Source organism: Chenopodium quinoa, unplaced genomic scaffold (assembly GCF_001683475.1).
Source record: "Chenopodium quinoa cultivar QQ74 unplaced genomic scaffold, ASM168347v1, whole genome shotgun sequence".
In the NCBI taxonomy this organism is placed as follows: Eukaryota; Viridiplantae; Streptophyta; class Magnoliopsida; order Caryophyllales; family Amaranthaceae; genus Chenopodium; species Chenopodium quinoa.
The window spans coordinates 281570-300807 of NW_018744936.1; the positions used below are offsets into that span (position 1 = coordinate 281570).

At 36.0% G+C, this 19238-nt stretch overlaps 1 protein-coding gene across 1 annotated transcript; it reads left to right on the forward strand.

Moving 5' to 3' along the window:
• The first annotated feature begins 2224 nt into the window (after positions 1-2224).
• Positions 2225-16731, forward strand: LOC110706186 (ATPase ASNA1 homolog). The gene is made up of 11 exons (XM_021884082.1): positions 2225-2519; positions 3590-3801; positions 3900-3962; positions 4103-4213; positions 4387-4461; positions 4568-4636; positions 5076-5141; positions 13332-13409; positions 13500-13598; positions 14574-14708; positions 16217-16731. Exons 1-11 carry the CDS (start codon positions 2342-2344, stop codon positions 16352-16354), a joined length of 1224 nt encoding a protein of 407 aa, XP_021739774.1. The 5' UTR covers positions 2225-2341; the 3' UTR covers positions 16355-16731.
• The last annotated feature ends 2507 nt before the right edge of the window (positions 16732-19238 follow it).

Below are 19238 nucleotides of genomic sequence, written 5' to 3' on the forward strand. Positions count from 1 at the left end.
TCGCAAAGGGGAGTCCAAGAAGGGGCAGTCGACACTTCTAGTTCTAGACTTAACCGTCCCCGGTGACTAGCTGATCACTAACCTAGGCCGTGCCGTGTGCGTTTGGGAAACCATTTTCAAAAGAAAAGAAGCAAAATTAAAATAAAAAGAGAGAAAAGTAGGCGATTACCTTAGATTTGAAGGTACCGAGGACGCTTGAAAGGTCTTGGTCGGCTGTAGAAACAGACGGACAAGTTGCAGGCGACAGGTGCTTTTCTTAGAAAAAGATAAATTCTCTCAAAGTTAAAGATTCTCTCTCGAAGACTTTTTCGTAAACGCGCGAAAGTGAGGGGGGTGAAAAACTATTTATGGAGGGGTAAATTGTTGGGGAGCCCAAACCCTAATTTTTACTCCGGATGAACAGTAAAAATTTTGCGCAATACATGGGTGACACTTGTCACAGGCGCCACGTGGCACGTCACATCACCCCTGTGAGGGGAAAATGATTTGGGTATTTTTACCCTGCCACGCGGACCAACCAAAGCGTGACACGTGTCACCCTAGGGAGAGCCCAAAATGGACTTACCAAAGGTAGACACGTGGCAGGCAGATACCCTAAGGGGATTGGCGGCCTTCAAGGCCCAAATCCCTAGACTGTTGTAAAACCGCGCAACCATCAGTCCTAGGTTTTCGTAACCTAGGATAAGGGCACAAATCAAAAGGACCCTATAAATAGGGAGATTCCCCCCATTTTGGGGCACGTTCAATCATTATATCATTTATTATTCTCGAAAACAGAGAAAACACCTGATCTCGGAATCCGAGAAGATATTTACGTTTCCGCACTCTTTTACTCCTAATCTTTACTAACTTGACCATCGGAGGCGGAACTCCGACCATCCAGAGCTTCCGTGGTTTTGCAGGTACAGGCGACCGGAATCCAGTCTTGGTGACGTAACTCTCCCAAGGGACACAGAAAACCCCAAAACAAAAAGAATATATTAAAGGTATGTTCTTTGTCAAACAAAGGTATGTTATTTATCAAACGTTGTATGTTCGTTATCAAACACTATATGTTCTTTCCGCCTTTTTTTTGTTTACCCGGTGCACCATGCGCATGGTGCACCTGGGTGTATCATCCTTTTCTATCCCTTAATGATTTCCATGTTTTTCTTAAAAAGAGTTCCAAAATGATGTGTCTATTTCTATTTCATTCTATTTATGGACTATACTTAGCTTTTGGACCATAATACCCTAATTTCTAACTTTTATTCCCCAAACTCTCTCTTCTTTTGTGTTGAAAAATGCAATAATGAACACCCATCAATAAAGTTGACAATGACATGCTATCAAAAGTTTTAAAACTTTGATTGTTTAATTAAAGCAATAAAGTACACCACACAAATGCACTAATTCCACTTTTTGCACTTCTAATAATTGTGAATTCTAAAAACTCCCAATCCTTAATTCTGTTGAAATATTAGAAATATCAATAAGGGACGGAAGAAGTATTTGGTTAGAAGATTTAACTAACAATTATCATTACCTAGAGGTAATGATTTTCACCTATTTGTACCCCTTTAAAAACCTAAATTAATAATTACCTTTAATTTCCTCAAACAAAAAGAAAGAGAATAAGGATCAACTGATTCATTTCCAGTTTCCATGAACAAACTAATCAATTAAACTAGTGAAAAGATAAAAATTAAATGATTTCCTTTTCCCTTTTTATTTGATTGATTTTCATTTCATTTTCAATATAATTCGAAATCAGTAATTATTTTTGTCATTAATGACAACTTGACAATAATAAGTGTCTTTTAGTACTTTTACACCTCACGGTGGTATAATAATTATACTAATATTAGATCTAAAAATACCAATAAGACCGTTGATATTTTAAGATGTCATATTGATACCAACAGACACATCATTGTGATTAATGATTCATTGTTATTAATGATGAGAGTAATTAATGCCATATTGGTGTGAACTTCCTCTCATACGCCCTCTTAAGTCCCGTTCACTTCACCTTATTTTTGGAATGAAATTATATTTACTGAACTAAAATTATATATTTTTGGTGAACTTAAATTATTTTTACTTATATGCAATTGATATTATTGAACTAATATTATTTTTAATTAATATAAATTATTTTTACCGATTCTCTATCATATATCTTTGTCAAAGTTAATAATTTTTTTTCACCTTATTTCTACCATTATTACGTAGATTAAAATTCTCAAACTACGTCAATACCCACTACACGTCTACTCTCTCTGTCTCTTTCCCTCGTTGCCTGTGTGTGTTGTGGAATACGAACAACACAAAAAGCTTCTGAACTTCATCAGCAGCAGAAATGGCGAGTGCCTTCGTCCGTTCATTTGCTTCGTCCATGTCGTTCGTTGCATTTCCTCATCATCCTTCCAATCGCACTATACCTCTTCCTCTTCTACGATTCAACCCTATCTTCACCTCTAAGCTCCCTTGCCTTCATCTCCTTGCCCGCAAAACTTCTCACCGATACTTTTTTCAAGGTCAGAAATTCTCAATTTTACTTCATCTTTTTCGCTCTTTCACTATTCTGTGTTGTTGCATGAATTAATTTTGAAATTACATAGTTAATTCAATTTTCTATTAGTTGGATTTTTGATGTGTATATTGTATTATGTTATCTACTAGTTATAATTTATGTTTGGATTGAAAGATTAATTGGGAAATTGAAATAGGAGCTTAGTTTAATTGAAGTAATTATAGAAAGTTGGAGTAGCATTTTCTTTATTGTTTGTGCTCTAGGAATTCAAGAGGGTTATCCTTAATTGTTCTATTACTATTTTGCTTTTTTAAGGGTGAAGAGTTCTTAATTGTATATTTTTTATCGATGAGTTTCGGATATTTTCGCTAAGTGATAATATATACGGTTTAATAAGTGACATATGAATGAATTGAGGAAGGGAAAGGAAACACATCCTACTCAATTTTCCCTATTGTGAACAAAACATTTCAGAGATTATTTGAGATTTGTTATTAGTAAGATTACGTATCAATTAGATGGGGATAAGGAAGCTGACGAGATGGTGGCTCGGTTAGTGTAAGTTAATAATTTGAGGGAAGAGTAATGAGGAATGAGGGTGTATTTTTTTGTCGATGACTACCGAGGATAATCACTTTTGGTTCATGTAGCCGACCCCTCTTATGGGGTTAAGACTTTGATTGATTGATTGAGTAATGAGGGTGTATTTAATAAGATTACATGGAATTTTACATGGGATGTCCGGACTCCAAAGTGTGCTGCAATTGAAGAGGGTGTATTTTTTGTGGAAAATTTATTCGTTGATTTCCGTTACCTTTAATTTTACTGTATAGAAATATGAGTAAAATGTGTTATGGAAACTAGAAATCAAATGTCTGCTACCGGAGATGAATTATCACGGATATCAGTGTAGGACATTGTATTTCAGTAACACTAGTTTCACTACCAATAAACAAGTTTAAAAGAGATCATGTGTATTTTGAGAGTTTGAGTTTCATAGTTTATCAAATTATTTTGCAACCTTATATCTTTTCTTTGGAAGATGAGTTGATGTTTCACCATTGTCCTTGTCAGTGAGGTCTGTAGCTGCTCCAGCTGAAGCCTCATCTGGCTTCGATGAGATGGCCTCAGGGACCAAGAGGAAGTATTACATGCTTGGAGGTAAGGGAGGTGTTGGAAAAACAAGCTGTGCAGCGTCACTAGCCGTGAAGTTTGCTAACAGTGGGCACCCTACTCTTGTGGTTTCAACTGATCCAGCTCATTCTCTAAGTGATTCTTTTGCGCAGGTTTGCCATAGACAAATCATATTCTAATGTAAAATATTTGGTTAATCTTTAAATGATTTAATATTCTACTTGATGTATTACAATATTTTCAATCGTAGGATCTGACTGGAGGAACACTGGTGCCCGTTGAAGGGCCGGACTCTCCCCTGTTTGCTCTTGAGGTATTAATGACTGCTGTACTTATATTGGAGCTAATTTAAAGATGCTACTATTTCAGTGAGTGTGTGTATTGTAAGTGAAAATTTACCAAAATTGGCAGTGTCTTACACTTAGAAAATTAATATTTTTAGAATTCTGACAGATAAACCCAGAGAAGGCAAGGGAAGATTTCCGTGGTATGAGTCAGAATAATGGAGGAACTGGAGTCAAAGATTTCATGGACAGCATGGGGCTTGGCATGCTAGCCGAACAGGTACATCTTATATTATCTGTTGCTGTGATTGAGTTGTTGCCCACCCCTTTTATATTCACTGTGGAATGAATTGATAAAGGACTGTTTAGGCCTTAGGGTTCTGTCAAATAATAAGTCAATCTTTATCTGTTGGGTTGATCTTTGACCTGCTGTGTTTGTTTTTATCAACAAAGCTAGGAGAGTTGAAACTTGGGGAGCTTTTGGACACACCACCGCCTGGCTTAGATGAAGCTCTTGCAATTTCTAAAGTATGTATCTTTGGGCCTTTTCTTCCAAGAGTTTTGGTATTATTCTCATTCACGAGTGTTATATCATTTTATTGAGGCCTTGCTAAACTTTAAATTCTTTTACTAGGTGATGCAATTCCTAGAATCACAAGAATATAGTATGTTCACACGGATTATTTTTGACACTGCTCCAACGGTGAGATATTGTACTATAACTTAAGTGTCACCCTTTGCTTTTATATGAATAGATTAAATGAAATACCAATTTGATTGCAGTTTAACTGAAAAATCAATTTTAATAAGTAAAATAACGAGTTCAGAACCATTGCGGATAAATGGGATCAAAGAGGCAAATTGCACCTGGCCTTGACTAGATTAGATTAGCATAGAGGTGGTCGCAGAATGACCTAGAGATCAGCTAACATATATGATACATAGTCAAGAATGCTGCTACAGATACTTAAAATTTCTGTAATGTTCCAAATCTATCAGCATTCGAGAATTCATTGTCAAAGTTATTATATATGTAGTCAACATTGATGGCTACCCATTGAGACTTGTGATTGTATATTTAAGGCGTATTATTTTATTCACCATTGCCTTTTGAATCTTCTTTCCTTTACTTTTCTAAACAGGGTCACACATTGCGACTCTTATCACTACCAGACTTTTTAGATGCTTCCATTGGTAAGATACTCAAGGTGCGTTTATAAGTTGTTGATTGATATATCATTGGAAGTTAGTGACGCCATTAATTCTCTGTCCAAAGTCTTTTTATTTGCGTTCATAATTAGCTAACTTGGAAATCATCAACTGTCTGTCAGGTTACAATTACATTGTCTGTTTGGCATATTCTTTGTATTCCTATGTAGTGTCTGGCCTAGATATTTTAAGCTTTGTATCTTTAGTGTTATGATATCTATGTATGCTGACTATCACCTTCTTGATGTAGAATTTGCAATTTCAATTAGCTCGGTGTATGCCATTAAGTAACATGCTTAGAGATAAAGCTTTATGATACTTTGTCTCTATGGCTTGAGATGAAAAAAAGTTCCATATCCATTGTAAATAACTATATATTATTAATTGTTTAGGCTCTGTTCTTTGTAGTTTATAAAAATAAGTCATGCAATATAAGTAAAGAAGTAAAGCTTTGCAAAATAAAGTTTAGTTAAAGCAAAGTTAGGCTATGTTCAGTTCACCTTATGTGTGAATGAATTTAATTTCCAGATGCAAACTTTGATCTTATGTTAACTCTAATCCTTAAGATAAAAAAAATTACCGAATGAGATGTCATTAGATACATATTAATGTGTACTTTTCAAATACGAATAAGGTTTTGACTGATGTTATCATTTTTGAAATTAGCAAATTTTTGCTTACATAAGCTTGAATTGAACATGGCCTTAGTTAAACAAAACTATATAAAGTTCAAAAATAAGTTAAGTTCAGCCCAAAAAAAAAAAAAAAAAAAATCATTAAGTTTAATATTTGAAATTTAACTAACAATTCAACAACAATAAGTTAGGATCAGGCAAAATAAAGAGAATATGAGCTTTAGTAGATTTATATGCTATTACATAAACATTCTGAACTTAGGCTACAGTGCTTTACCTAACTAGATTATACGTGTTTTGTATATACTCCCTCTATTTCTTAATAATCGCATCATTTTCCTTTTACATCTGTTTCATAATAATTGCAACACTTCCTAATTTGGAAAAGATCCAATACTATTTTATTATTTCTCTCTCCTACTAACTCCAATTGTATAAATATTCTATTATCTCTCTATTACTAATCCCACTTATACTATTTTTTTTTTATTTTTTTTTATTTCTCTCTCCTACGAACAATTAATTATATCTTTACTAACTATAATTTATATTATAATATTCACCATCCCTACCTTATAAATTTCTAAAACTTTGTGACAGACCTATTATTATTATGAAATGGAGGGAGTCCTAATTTATCTTACTTGAATTGTTTTTTTTTTTGGATTCTCATAATGTAATCTTCAGCCAAACAATGAAGCACAAATCCAAAACAACATAACACAAAAGTGCACAACACCAACAACCGACCTTTAACAAAAATGCACACCCACACACCCCCAAGCTAAGCACAAACAACCTCCAAAGCAAGATATTAGATATTGACACTGCGGTGTCCTAAGGATTATGAAGGGGAGGCGGGGATGATAAAAACGGGTGGCTACTTTTTATCTTAATTGTCAAATATTCAAAATTATAGTTATGATCAACGTCACCAAAGTTTATTGGAGTGTTGACGTACGGGCAAATTGTAATCGGGGTCAAAATAGTGCAGGCTTGCTTTATATTGGTGAGAAAAATCACCCACAATCAAGGTTCAAAGGGAACAACCCAAGTTCTTGCCGCCCCCATTTTTTCAGTCAAGTGAGGAGAGGTAAGGTAGTAATGGTGCCTACCCATCACCCCCAATTATACTTGGTGGGGCGGCTTTTCTCCTTAATGGAGTGGATGATCAAACAGTAGTATTACCCACATGGACCATCAAACTAAAGTCATTTTTAAATTTGAAGGCTTTCGCAATGATGCATTTATGATTCCCTTAACTTTAAACACCTCTTCAAGAATATGTAGCCCATGTTCACATTCCCCTTAAAATCCCTCTTAGTTCTTGCTACAATGTATATGACTTTAATCTCCTCTCTTGTTAACTTCGTAAATCTTGCTTTGAAAAGCAAGCTATAAGCCTATCACTTTCTAAAAAAGGAAGTTTCAATTTAGATGCATCACTTACCTTTTTAATTAATAAATTTTCTATCTCTCTCTTATCACATGGGTCTACTTTTTTCTTTTTCTCTATCTCTCTCATCTCCAAAAATTCTCTAAGAGTCTGCAATTTTTAAAGTGATGCAACTAAAAAGAAACAGAGGAAGTATTAGATCTAGCCTTGTGAAAGTCAAAGGTTTTCTCGACATTGAACATTCCGAATGTTATTTTAAATTTGCTTATTGGAAGATTTGGGTGTTGGATAGGGTGGAAAGGAACTTTAAGGTTTCCGATTAAGTTCCTCTTGATGGTTCACAAACTCTAACCACTCGAAGTTCTCCACCACCCTCCTCACCCCAACATCAATGCCAATCTCTTGGCACACGCTCTTTAGTCATAGAATTTTGTGGATATTTTTATTCTTATATTCAACTTATTGTGAGCGAGTTGAAATTGGTCAGGGATTTTTATTATGGAGATTTTTATATTGGTGGGTTGAAGTTCACAATTTTGTAGTATTGGAAGAAGAGACATCGACTTTTGATTTCTTTTTCCTTTCTTCACTCATTATTTCTCACTACACTCATACATTCTCTTTCCCCCCTTTTATCACTCTCCAAACCCTGTTCTTTTTCCCATCTTTTATCAAATCATCATCTTTCTTCTAAAATCTTCTCACAAAAATTCCTAAATTCACATTCTACAACACATTATCTTCACAAAATCCCCAATTTCTTGCACATTCAAGCAAGTGACTAAGGAAAAAAATAGGTCGTTTGACTAATCTTCCCTAAGGTCAAACAAAATTTATATCACTTAACTAACTTATATACAAGTATAACGGTAAGTCAAGGGTCGAACCACAAGGAACAGTTGTGCTTAAGTGTTTCGAATCTATGCCTAAGCTAGGTCGAAGTCAAAGGCTAGAGAAGATTAATCAAGCACTAACTCAACCAACAAAAAAAAGCAATCAAACGAACTAAACACTTGGGAATGGGGATAAACATGTAATCATAATAATTGCACCAATTTGCGGAAAGTCAAGCTAAATAATAGTTATGAGGATTAATGGTAAGAGCTATCATTTGGAATTGAAGAGTTATCTCCTAATCATCAAACTAGGTTTCCTTTAAGAGTCATAAATTAAGAGAATCACAAATCAAACCAATCAATAATTTCAAATCCAAAATCAATTGGCCATGTCAAATGAATTCACAATGCATTCTAGTTTAGTCATCAAGGCCTAATCAAACTAATCACATGCAGACTTCCATTAATTAATTTAATATCAACAATCAATCAACCTATATCCCCAAACTAATCACAATAATCAATCAAGCATGCTTTACCCAAACCCTAGCAAGCAAACTACTCACTTCACTTCATCATCAATTCAAACAAGCAATTGAAATAAAAAATCAACCAAATTCGAAGATTAACAGCAACAAAACTAAATCAACAAGTAATTAAAGAAAGCAATAAAGATGAGATAGAGTAAGAAATGCTCATTGAATAGTTGAGAAGATATCCAAAGCCACACTTAAATCTTCAATCTCTCAATTCTCTATTGATGTTTCGACCATTCTCTCTCTAAAACTACTCTTGATCTAAGCCTTATCTAGAAAGAGAAGCTCTCAACCTAAGCCTAATTATGAAAGAGGACTTAAAAATGAAGTATTCTAAAGTTAGGTTACAAAGGGGAAGTCCCGAACTATTTATAGAAAGAAGAATTAAAGCGCGGCAAGATGGTATGGCGTGGGCGCGCTAAGGAACTTGGCCAAGCTACCCATTTCTAGGCTCGGGTAGCTGGCCGAGCCTTGCCCGAGGAATGAAAAACTGTACCGCAGGACAACGCAGGCCACGCACCCCTGGTCAGCGCGCACCGCGCTACGAGTGCCTTAACTCGGAAACCTTAATGCACCATAGTGTGCTGCGTCACAATACTAGTGCCTGAAGCGCGGTATATAGTTGCTTGCTTCAAATCTTGCGCGGTACACTGTAGGTAGCTTTTGGTGTAGCAGGGACTCGAGCACGGGCTAGAAGTTGCCCAATCTAAAGGCATTTCTTGATTTTTTCAACTTCAAGGACTTGGGCAAGCTTGCAAATTTTGCCAAGGTACTTATCCGAGTCTCTTTGCTTTATCATCTAACTTGTGTCACTTGTGCTCTAGCTTCCCGAACTTGATTATGTTGACTTCCATAGCTATTGTCAAGCTTCCTCCTCGGTATTTGAACCTCAGAGACACGCCTACAAAACAAGACAAACAAACAGAGAAACGAGAGAATAGACAAGAAATGCGTAAAACATAATAAAACCATTAAAAGCTCGCATTTCTCTAAACTAACACACAAGCACGCAAAGCAAGCATTATCACCTAAAAATACGACAAAAGAAGCTAAAAACAAGAATAAAACAAAGAAGAAAACTACCCTATGAGTGTCATAACTAACACTCATCAGCAAGGAGAGAATTAAGCACAACCTCCATTTGAAGCAAAGAACAAAGTTCACTGAAGCAAAAAGGACATATATGAATTATGTAGTATTTTCATGCTCTAGAGATATAATTCCATCATTGCTTCACCTTTTTCTCTTGAACCCAAGGGTTCTTCTAGTGAATTGTTAATTTTTTCTTATTTTGGTTAAATGTGTGGAATTTCATTGTTGTTTTGAGATTGAACTATATTCGTGGGATTGTGGATTATTGTTATAACTGGTTTTTCATCATATACCCTCAAGGTTTTTTTTTATTCACCATATACCCATGGATTTTTTGTATACCCTGAGTTTTTTGAAAAATGCACTAGATACCCTTATTTACTAACATATGTTTGAACTATCAGTCTTTAGGGTTAATTATGCCCCAAAACCACCCCGATCCCTTCCCCCACCCCCGAAACCAACTACCTCCCTTCCTCTACCTACGAAACCACCTTAGATCTCCTTTCCTCACCCTGAAAACCAATCATACGGACATGATTCTAGAGATTCAGGGTTGTTTCAGGGTTTGGGCGATGGTTTCAATGGTAGGGGAAGGGATCTGGGGTGGTTTCGTGTCATAATTTACCAAACTCCACTCATCTTGTGGTCATCAAGGGTATATGGTGCATTTTTGTGAAAACTCATGGGTATATGGTGTATTTAAAAAAATTCAGTGGTAAATGGTGAATTAAATTAAAATTCGGGTGTATATGGTGAAAAACCGTTGTTATAAATTGTCATAAGTGTGGTTGAATTGTAGTTCGTGGGGGTTGTTATTAGTTGGAGCCTTGGAGGAGTGTGATTTGTTAATTGGTTGTTGTTTTCATTAGTAAGGAGTTAAGATGGCTAGCTTGTTTAGGAAAAGAAAGATATCAAAAACCAATATCTCTACTTCCAATACTAACGAATTCGAACCTCAATCACCAATAATAAAAATCTTTGACTGATTTAAACCCGCGTACAATACCAAAGAGCGTGCCAAGAGATTGGCTCACAATACATGTTCTTGAACAGGTGTTTAAAGCTAAGGGATAAACCGAAGATGTCTAGGGATAAACAATGTAGGGGAATGGTGACCATCATTACGAAAAGTTTAAAATTTGAGAATCACCTTAATATGTTAGTCCGTGTGGGCTAGGGCCCAAAACATTGAGGCTTTTATAGCCCGCTCCTTCATCGAGGAGACTAGTCGTAAACCAAGTATAGTTGGAGGGTGAAGGGTTGGCACCCTTGGTATCATCTCACTTCTCATTTGACCGAGATGGTGGGGTGTTCCCATTGAGCCTTTGATTCCGAGTGTAACTATCCTCGATATAAAGCCGCGCTACTCGCATGCTATTGGGTCTATCGAACCCAATTATAGGGTAAGTACTTCCTTTTTTTCCTTCTTTGATTGTGATTCTGCCTTTCGGGAGTTTTATGCAAGCTCAAAACCTTAGTGAGAATGAATATCAAAACTTTGTTGCACAATAATCCTACTGGCAAGGTCAATGGATCTAATAACCAACCCACCTACCCCTACTGGCTAGGTCCCCGTAGCTCCATTGAGGAGCTTCGCTCTCTCCCTCTCTATGACTAAATCCAAACTGAGGGATGTGACTCTTCATTTCACCTCAAGTACTCGTGTTGGATTTTTGACACTCAGACACGGGTAAGACACTTGTACACCTTCCATTTAGTTCAAAATAATGGAAAATTTTCACAAAATAGATGGACACATACGTGTTGGTCTTGGGTATATGAGTCCAAGTAACATAGTCGAGGGTAGTAGCTCTTCTATTGATATGACCCCACCTTTGTCAAAGTGGAAACAAGAGCTTCATAGGGGCCATACAGGTTTCCACTCGAGTATGATGGTGGTTGATTCCAAGGTAGGTTGGACTTTAACCACTACCGCTCTACCCCTCATATTGGTTTGCCATCGTATGAACACTCCGATAAACCTTGCTGATTTTGATCTTAACTATTATTTTGAGTATTCACCGGGAAGAGTAGTCACCTCTTTCTATCGTCCCCAACCCCCCTCCCCTTTCATAACTCATAAGCTATAGAAGCCGGTGTATATTTAGTTTTGGGGGTGTTGTCTAGTCTTGGCTTTTACTTTTTCTGGGGACGGTCAATGGTTACGGGGGCGTGTGTGTTTGCATGTTTGTTAAAGTTTGGTTGTTGGTGTTATGCATTCTTTGCGTTTGCATGTTTGTTAAAGTTTGGTTGTTGGTGTTATGCATTCTTGTGTTATGCTGGTTTTGGATTTGGGCTTCATTGTTTTGCTCTTTTTGGCACAATTGCATTATAAGAATTACGGAGGCCAATTGTGGAATGTCGGATATGAAGGCCTTGATTAGCCTTTTTGGTTATTGTGGTTGGTTTTTATTAATCCTAGTCAACGACGTCAATTGACAAGCGCTAGCTTGGTTGTTTGACAATTAAACACTTTGAATAACTTATACTACCAAATAGCAAGTATATAGGCAAGCAAAGGATCGTATCCACAAGGGAAGACTAATAAGACATCAGAATTTGGGAAACAATTACAAGCTTAACTTAGCCATGATATTGATTTCACCATTTTGAGAAAGCATGAGAAACAAATAATTGAGATTTCTCACCTAATTACCACAATTAAGGCATACACAGAAATGAAACCATAACCAAGCTAGAAGTTTAATCTAAATGCAGAAAAGGTCTGCAACCAAACTCTATCTTTTAATGGAAGATTTGGAGTGTATAAGTATAAATTGGCCACCAAAATGCACATGCAATTAACCGGCTCAAGAACAAATGAAGATCAACCTAAATTGAACATAAATTACCCAACTTTACTTAATTTATGACTTGATTGGGTCTCACCCAACCCCTAGCCAAAGAGATTACTCACAATCCATGGTGTAGAACAAAGTGCTAACAATGATATCAAAGTTTTTTCTGATTTTGGAGAGCCCTCTCCTCCTGGGGCAGAATGTTCAGCACTCAGGAGGAGAGGGCTCTCCAAATAGATGGAGAGGCCGCGCCTCTGATTTTCTTCAATTCTGCCAAGCTGAGGCAGCAAGGTCTGTAGCAGGGTGGAGAGGCCGTAACATACACTTGGAGAGTACTCTCTAGGAAATCAGAAATCCTACCAAGGGGGCAGGAACTTCTTTTGTTGCCAGGAGAGGCCGCACCTTGACTGGGGTGATGAATCTTTACACTGCAAGTCTTTCTTTGCTAATTGGCGGGCTAAGCCGCCATCATTTGGTCATTAAACCTGCTAAATGTGAGACAAACACAAGGGAACCACAAAAATGCCAATAAGTAGCAAAAATTCTACAAATATAATGAAACGCTACAAAGTGAAAATAAACTAGAAATATGGTTAGAAAAGAGTAAAATAGAGAGAAAAGGCTACAAAAGAGAACTAAAAATACTACATAAAATGGATCAAAAATCGACTTATTAGCAGGGTCCAAGTTTTGAACGGTTGAACCACTGAGTTAGTACACAGAAAATATTAAAATAAAAATCCAACCGTTATATAGAAGGCAAATGCCTGTCTCAAACATAGATGAGGGTTAAAAAAAACGGCTGTGTTTGTAGTGCTGCTGTATGCCATGTTCCTATTCCCCATTTCTAATAGTTCCTTATTCCCCCTTAACGATTTGCCTCTCACGTGCAGCTAAGGCAGAAAATTACATCCGCTACTTCAGCACTTAAATCTGTTTTTGGGCAAGAACAGCCACCTCAACAGGATGCTGTAAGCTTGGCCTTTTATGTTGTCAGTTCCTTTTACCTTTTCTTGTGAATAAGCTGTATACGAGTGCCTACTTTCTTTTTGAATTTTTAGGCTGGCAAATTGGAGAAGCTACGTGAAAGAATGATTCAAGTGCGAGAGCTATTTCGGGATACTGAGTCAACAGAGTTTGTCATAGTCACTATTCCAACGGTAAGGATGTGGTTTTAGTGTAAAGCATTTTGTTGTCATTTTGTATCGTCTTTGATAAGTTTTCATTTGACCTGTAAATTACTGTACATGATGCTCCATATCAAAGGTATTCTCTTGATATTTAGTTGTATACATTTGTTCTTGGCATCATATTTGACGCATTTAATTACCCCACTTAAAAGAAAAATCCATTTCCTAAATATTTTTGAAGTGGATTTGGAAATATATGCTCAGCAAACAAAACATTTCAGAGCAGAAATGGCAGCTTATGTGTAGTAAAAAAGCATCTTGATCTGCAGTTTATACTTTCTTATCCTAGCAAGGACCCATTTGTTTTTGATGCTCAGCTTCTACCCTGCTTTCAATCACCTTCTCTGTGAAGTATGAAGTGACCCTCCAAATGAATTTTCTCCAGTGACCCAATGTCTTGCTTATAATTGTATTAATCAACCACCCCATCCCTCCTCTCCAAGGGCTAAACAACTCTTGCTGATCTAACATTTCCTTCCTTGGCCCTGTAACTTGTTTCTCCGAATCACTTAGTATTTTGTTTTATTTCTTTTCTGAAATCTTTGGCTGTTTCTGGCTTTTCTGCCTTCTGGTGTTTATTCTGGCCAAGTCTCCAGTATTGCTGTCTTCTGATCTCCTTTTTGCTATATTTGTAAGGTATTTTTTTTGTAGTCGTGATGTGCAGATTCTTCTCTATTTGTTTGATTGATTATTTGTGTTTGACCACATGGCATGGCATTCCAGTTGAGTGGTGGGATCACATATATCTGTGTGCATTCTCCAATTTTCTTTTTCTATTTCAAAATACATTTCCCTTCTGGGGAAATTTGTATTTGCCAGTTTTTAGATTTCTACATTTTCATGTGCCATTGTGTATCTTTGTTTTACTAGTTTTAGTATATTTTTTTTAATCTTTATCGTAAATTTTGTGGTGGAGACATAAACCATTTCTTTTTGCTAATGCAGGTCATGGCCATTAATGAATCAGCCAGACTCTCTGCTTCTCTAAAGAAGGAAAATGTGCCTGTCAAGAGGCTTATTGTAAATCAGCTCCTGCCACCTTCTGCATCGGATTGCAAATTCTGTGCAATGAAGAGGAAGGTACATAATTATTTCCTGTTACACACATTTTAAGGGTTTTAGTTGGGTAATGTAGGCTTTTTTGGTAGATAATTTAGAAATAATAAAGCAGATTGAAGATTGTGAGAGGCTCTATTTTGTTCACCTGATATTATCTGAACTTGTCAAAATTTGTATTATTTTGTCTGAACTATAAACTTATAGTATTATTTTACTTGAACTTGTGCTTCCTCCTTTTTTTATTTTTTAATTGCACCATCTAGAGTTTCATGCTTGCCAATGCAAGCCATTAATATCTTTAATTTGCTTTTTAGTAAAAATGATAAAAAAAAATTGATACTTGGAAAGCATATATTAAGACGAATCTAAGATCGAAGATGACTATACTTTCCCTCATATGTAAAACACAAAAGATGGTCAAAGAGGAATGTCTGAATAGTGAATAGTCAAAATGGTGGAATTAGTAAAAAAATGGAGGAAGTATCATATTGTCCGAACTTACTTATCTAAATTTTTTGTTTCAATATATAATGTGAAATTGTTTAAATTTCCAAACAAAACCTATTTTGTCTGAACTTATATTATACTTCTGAACTTATTTATGCTAAACTTGTGAGCTTTTTTTTTTGCCTGAACTGATTTTTATCTTAACTCATCTGAACTTATTTTGTCTGAAATAAGTTAAAATAAGATGAAACAATCAAACCCTTAGTGGAAGAGCCCACATTATATGGGATTAGTGGAGAGAGTATGTAATGGACTGAAGATCAGATCAGAGAAAAGAGGGGGGAGAAGGTAATTTGGGGGGAAAATTATATAGGTAATGTATTAGTGCTGCAATTAAGTCAGGCGGTGTTCGGCATGTGATCAGAATGGTTGGATACTCCCTAAACAAAACTTGACAAAATACATTGAAACTTCTCATCAGTGTCAGATTAGTAGAAATGAGGGAGGAGAAGATAATTTGGGGATAATTAGATGACTGATTGTTTGGGGGATAATTACATAACTGCATTTATGCATTCACTCTTTGCCATGCGATCTCACAGGGGGTTGATTGGTTTCAACTTCTCATTGTAATTGGTAAACTTTAATGCTGTCATCCAAATTAGGAATACAAGGATTTTTGTTGGTGGAGGGATTTATTACAAAGTTACAATGAAGGGTCCTTTAACTACATTTGTGTGCTCAATGTAAACTTGGTTCTTGTTTTGTGGCTATCGGAATTAAATTCCTATGTTAATTTACATATAGGAAGTAACTTCATATAATTCCTTGAATTTGCTGAACTTGTTCGGGTGTCATGAAAATAACGGAATTTGCATTTCATGTGAATGGTGATTGAAGGTACTGTAACTTTCCATGCTATGTTAGGTAAATAGCATAGCTAAATTTAATGCTACCCCAATTATATTTGCCTATTTGGTACTATTCTGATATACATCTATCACTTGCGGATTTTATATCAATGGGTTATACATATCCATGTTCTAACCTGGCATTTTTTTTGTTATCTGAAAATTTTACAGGATCAGACGCGTGCACTTGATGTGATACAAAGTGATCCTGAACTCGCTCCCTTGACTTTGATCCAGGCACCACTTGTTGATGTAGAGATCAGAGGCGTCCCGGCTCTTAGATTTTTGGGTGACATAATCTGGAAGTAAACTTCCACATCATCAATAGCATCGCAGGGAAGTGTGCTCAAGGCTCAAGCCTCACATTCTCTCCATGAATTGGAGTGACATCGTCTGAGGAAGCTCTTTGTATACTTGCACCATGATACTCATGTCAAGAGTGATTAAAGGACATTTGTTTTAGTTAGTGCTTTCCAGGCGCTGCTACCGGATGTTTTCAATGTAAATTAGAAGTTATATCCATAGAACTATAGAAATTTCAAGATTATTTGGAATTAAGGTACGGTGGGTATATATTCCTGTGTACTGTAAAAATTTCTCTAGCAGCAGTGGTATATGTGTCGTTTTATTATTGTTGGCCCTTGATCTTAATTTTTTTAGTTAGTAAAAGAGCCTTTGTAAGTTCATACTGTTTACAAAACATTTTGGTGGATTTTTGTTTTAAATTAAAGGTACCCTCAATATTTATTGTTTTGTTAAAAAAATGGAACTACTTTTATTAATCTAAAATTCAACTTTGTATACGTTCCCTCTAAGGTTTCTCCTTGGAAGGGTTTTTCTGGTTCCTTTTAGGATTTGTGTCTTGGGAGAGTATTCTAGCCTTCATTGCTAGATTTTTCCTGTGTTTTTTGAAGGTTTTCCTTCACTTTTCTCCTTTTCTCTCTTTCTCTTTCATCTCTTTTCTTTTGATCTCAATTGTGCATCTTAGGGGCTTCCACCGATGTTTTTACTGGTGGTAAGCCTCAAAAAACTTTTTAATTGCTTTCAATAAATGGATTGGATCTGTAAGATGGTGGTTATTTTATTAGGCTTAATTTCTTTTTTTGTTCTTCTGTCGAAGATCGAAGATTTTGGGTTTCATATTCTCCGGAAGTATATAGAAGACCATATGAGTATTTTCAATCAAACAACTATTCATCAGAAGACCATATGAGTATTTTCACTCATAGATTGTATTGGTTTGGATGAAGTTTTTTAATAAGGCGATTTTGGGTTTCATATTCAGCGGAAGTATATAGAAGACCATATAAGTATTTTCAAGCAAACAACTATTCATCAGAAGACCATATGAGTATTTTCACTCATAGATTGTATTGGTTCGGATGAAGTTTTTTAATAAGGCGATCGTTGATCGAATATGCGATGTAACTAGTTCTAAGGTGATTTGTACTTGTGTTGGAATTTTAGATTTCCTAGGAATTGTTTGTAAGTGCCGCTTGACTATCTTGCATTAATGAAATCCTTTTTCTTGTAAAAAAAAAATTAATAAAAAAAAAAAATCCAACTTTGTAAGTTCTCTCCAGGTTTTCTCCTTGGGAGGGTTTTTCTTGGTTCCCTCTAGGATTTCTCTATTGGGAGGGTTTTCTTAGCCTCCATTGTTAGGTTCTTTCTGTTTTTTTATTAAGGTTTTCATTCTCTTTTCTCTCAATCACTACCATCTCTTTTCCTCTAGGTCTCAGTTGTGAATCTTTGTAGGGGTTTTCACCGGTGTTCTTACCGATGGTAAGCCCCAAAAACCTTTCATTGCTTTCAATAAATTGATCTCATCCTTGAGATGATGATTTTTCTATTGTGTTTATTTTCATTTTATGTTTATATTGTGTAGACACCTACTTTTGGCCTCTTGTCCCGACAGGAAGTTCGATGATGTTACCAAAACTCGTTTTTCATGCTAGATCAAAGTTGAAGTGTTTATGGACTCCAAAATGCATTAGGAAGTCAGTTAAAACCTGTATTTGAGACCAAATTATCTTAGAGCCTAATCCGATTATTAATTAGGCCTAAAACGTGCTCATACATGTTTAAACTTGATTCATAACGGACCTAAATGAGTCAAATGCAATGATTAGATCAGATATATCTTACATTGTAGAAAACCGAGGCAACCAGAATATTTAACCAGCCAATATCCATTCCAGGCTATACATATGGATATCCCTTTCAAAAAGCTTTCCAACGGTATATTATAAAAGCCTAATTCCGAGTTAAAACGAAGAGGTTATCATCAAAATACTAAACCGGGCCCTAAAACCGACACCCTTGTGCTCAAACGGCCATATCTTTTGATCCATAACAGATTATAACCTAATTCTAACAGCATTGGAATGTAGACATTCAGAGCTTTCGAATAATATCTTATTTTTCTTAATCCGACTTTGCAATCAAAAGTTATGGAAGTTTTAAAAACGCGTTTTTGTATAAGGCAAACCGCACCGCATGCAACTATCAAAGTTGCGCGCGCCTGCCGAGCGCAAGTCATAAAGTTGCGCGTGCCACTTGACGCCGCGACTCTAAAACCCTAAACTTATATTCCTACGCCTATAAATAGGGGTCTTCGTTAGCCCAAATCACAATAGAAAATCATAATTAAAACCCTAGCATTGTGAAATCCCTAATCTCTCAAACCCTTTTACTATCATACTAATTTTCTCCTCTCTTCCAAAATAATCTCCAACCCTAATTGATTCCATTGAAGCCTTTGAGGTAAGAAGAAGAAGAAAGGTCCATAAACATCACAATAAAGATCTAGCAAACAAAGGAGAATAGTTAGATAAATCACTTTTCTTTTCTTAAGTATATAACTTTAATTGATTAATTAGTGTTGTTTGATCACTTTAAATAAAACTTTAACTAATTAATTTCACATAGTATTCACCCGTCTAGGGCTAATTGTTTAGGGTAAAAATACTGTATGCCACGTGGCCTAGTAGTATAATGACACGTGGCAGCCCACCAGAGGCCCAATGGGATCCAATCGGATGTTGACACGTGGCATCAAAACCCTAATCAGGGAACATGCCTCCCCCACTATAAATAGGGGGAAAATCCTCATTTATGATTCATTCATAAATACATACACAAATCCCGAGCAATATTAATTGCGGAATCTCCCTGAATTAGAGAGAAACATTCA

Excerpts from the sequence above, each read along its gene's own strand:
- LOC110706186 (XM_021884082.1), top strand. The coding sequence starts at position 2,342 with ATGGCGAGTGCCTTCGTCCGTTCATTTGCTTCGTCCATGTCGTTCGTT. Across the intron at positions 4,214-4,386 it reads TTGGCATGCTAGCCGAACAG|CTAGGAGAGTTGAAACTTGG; the intron begins GTACATCTTATA and ends TTATCAACAAAG. Across the intron at positions 13,599-14,573 it reads TCATAGTCACTATTCCAACG|GTCATGGCCATTAATGAATC; the intron begins GTAAGGATGTGG and ends TTGCTAATGCAG.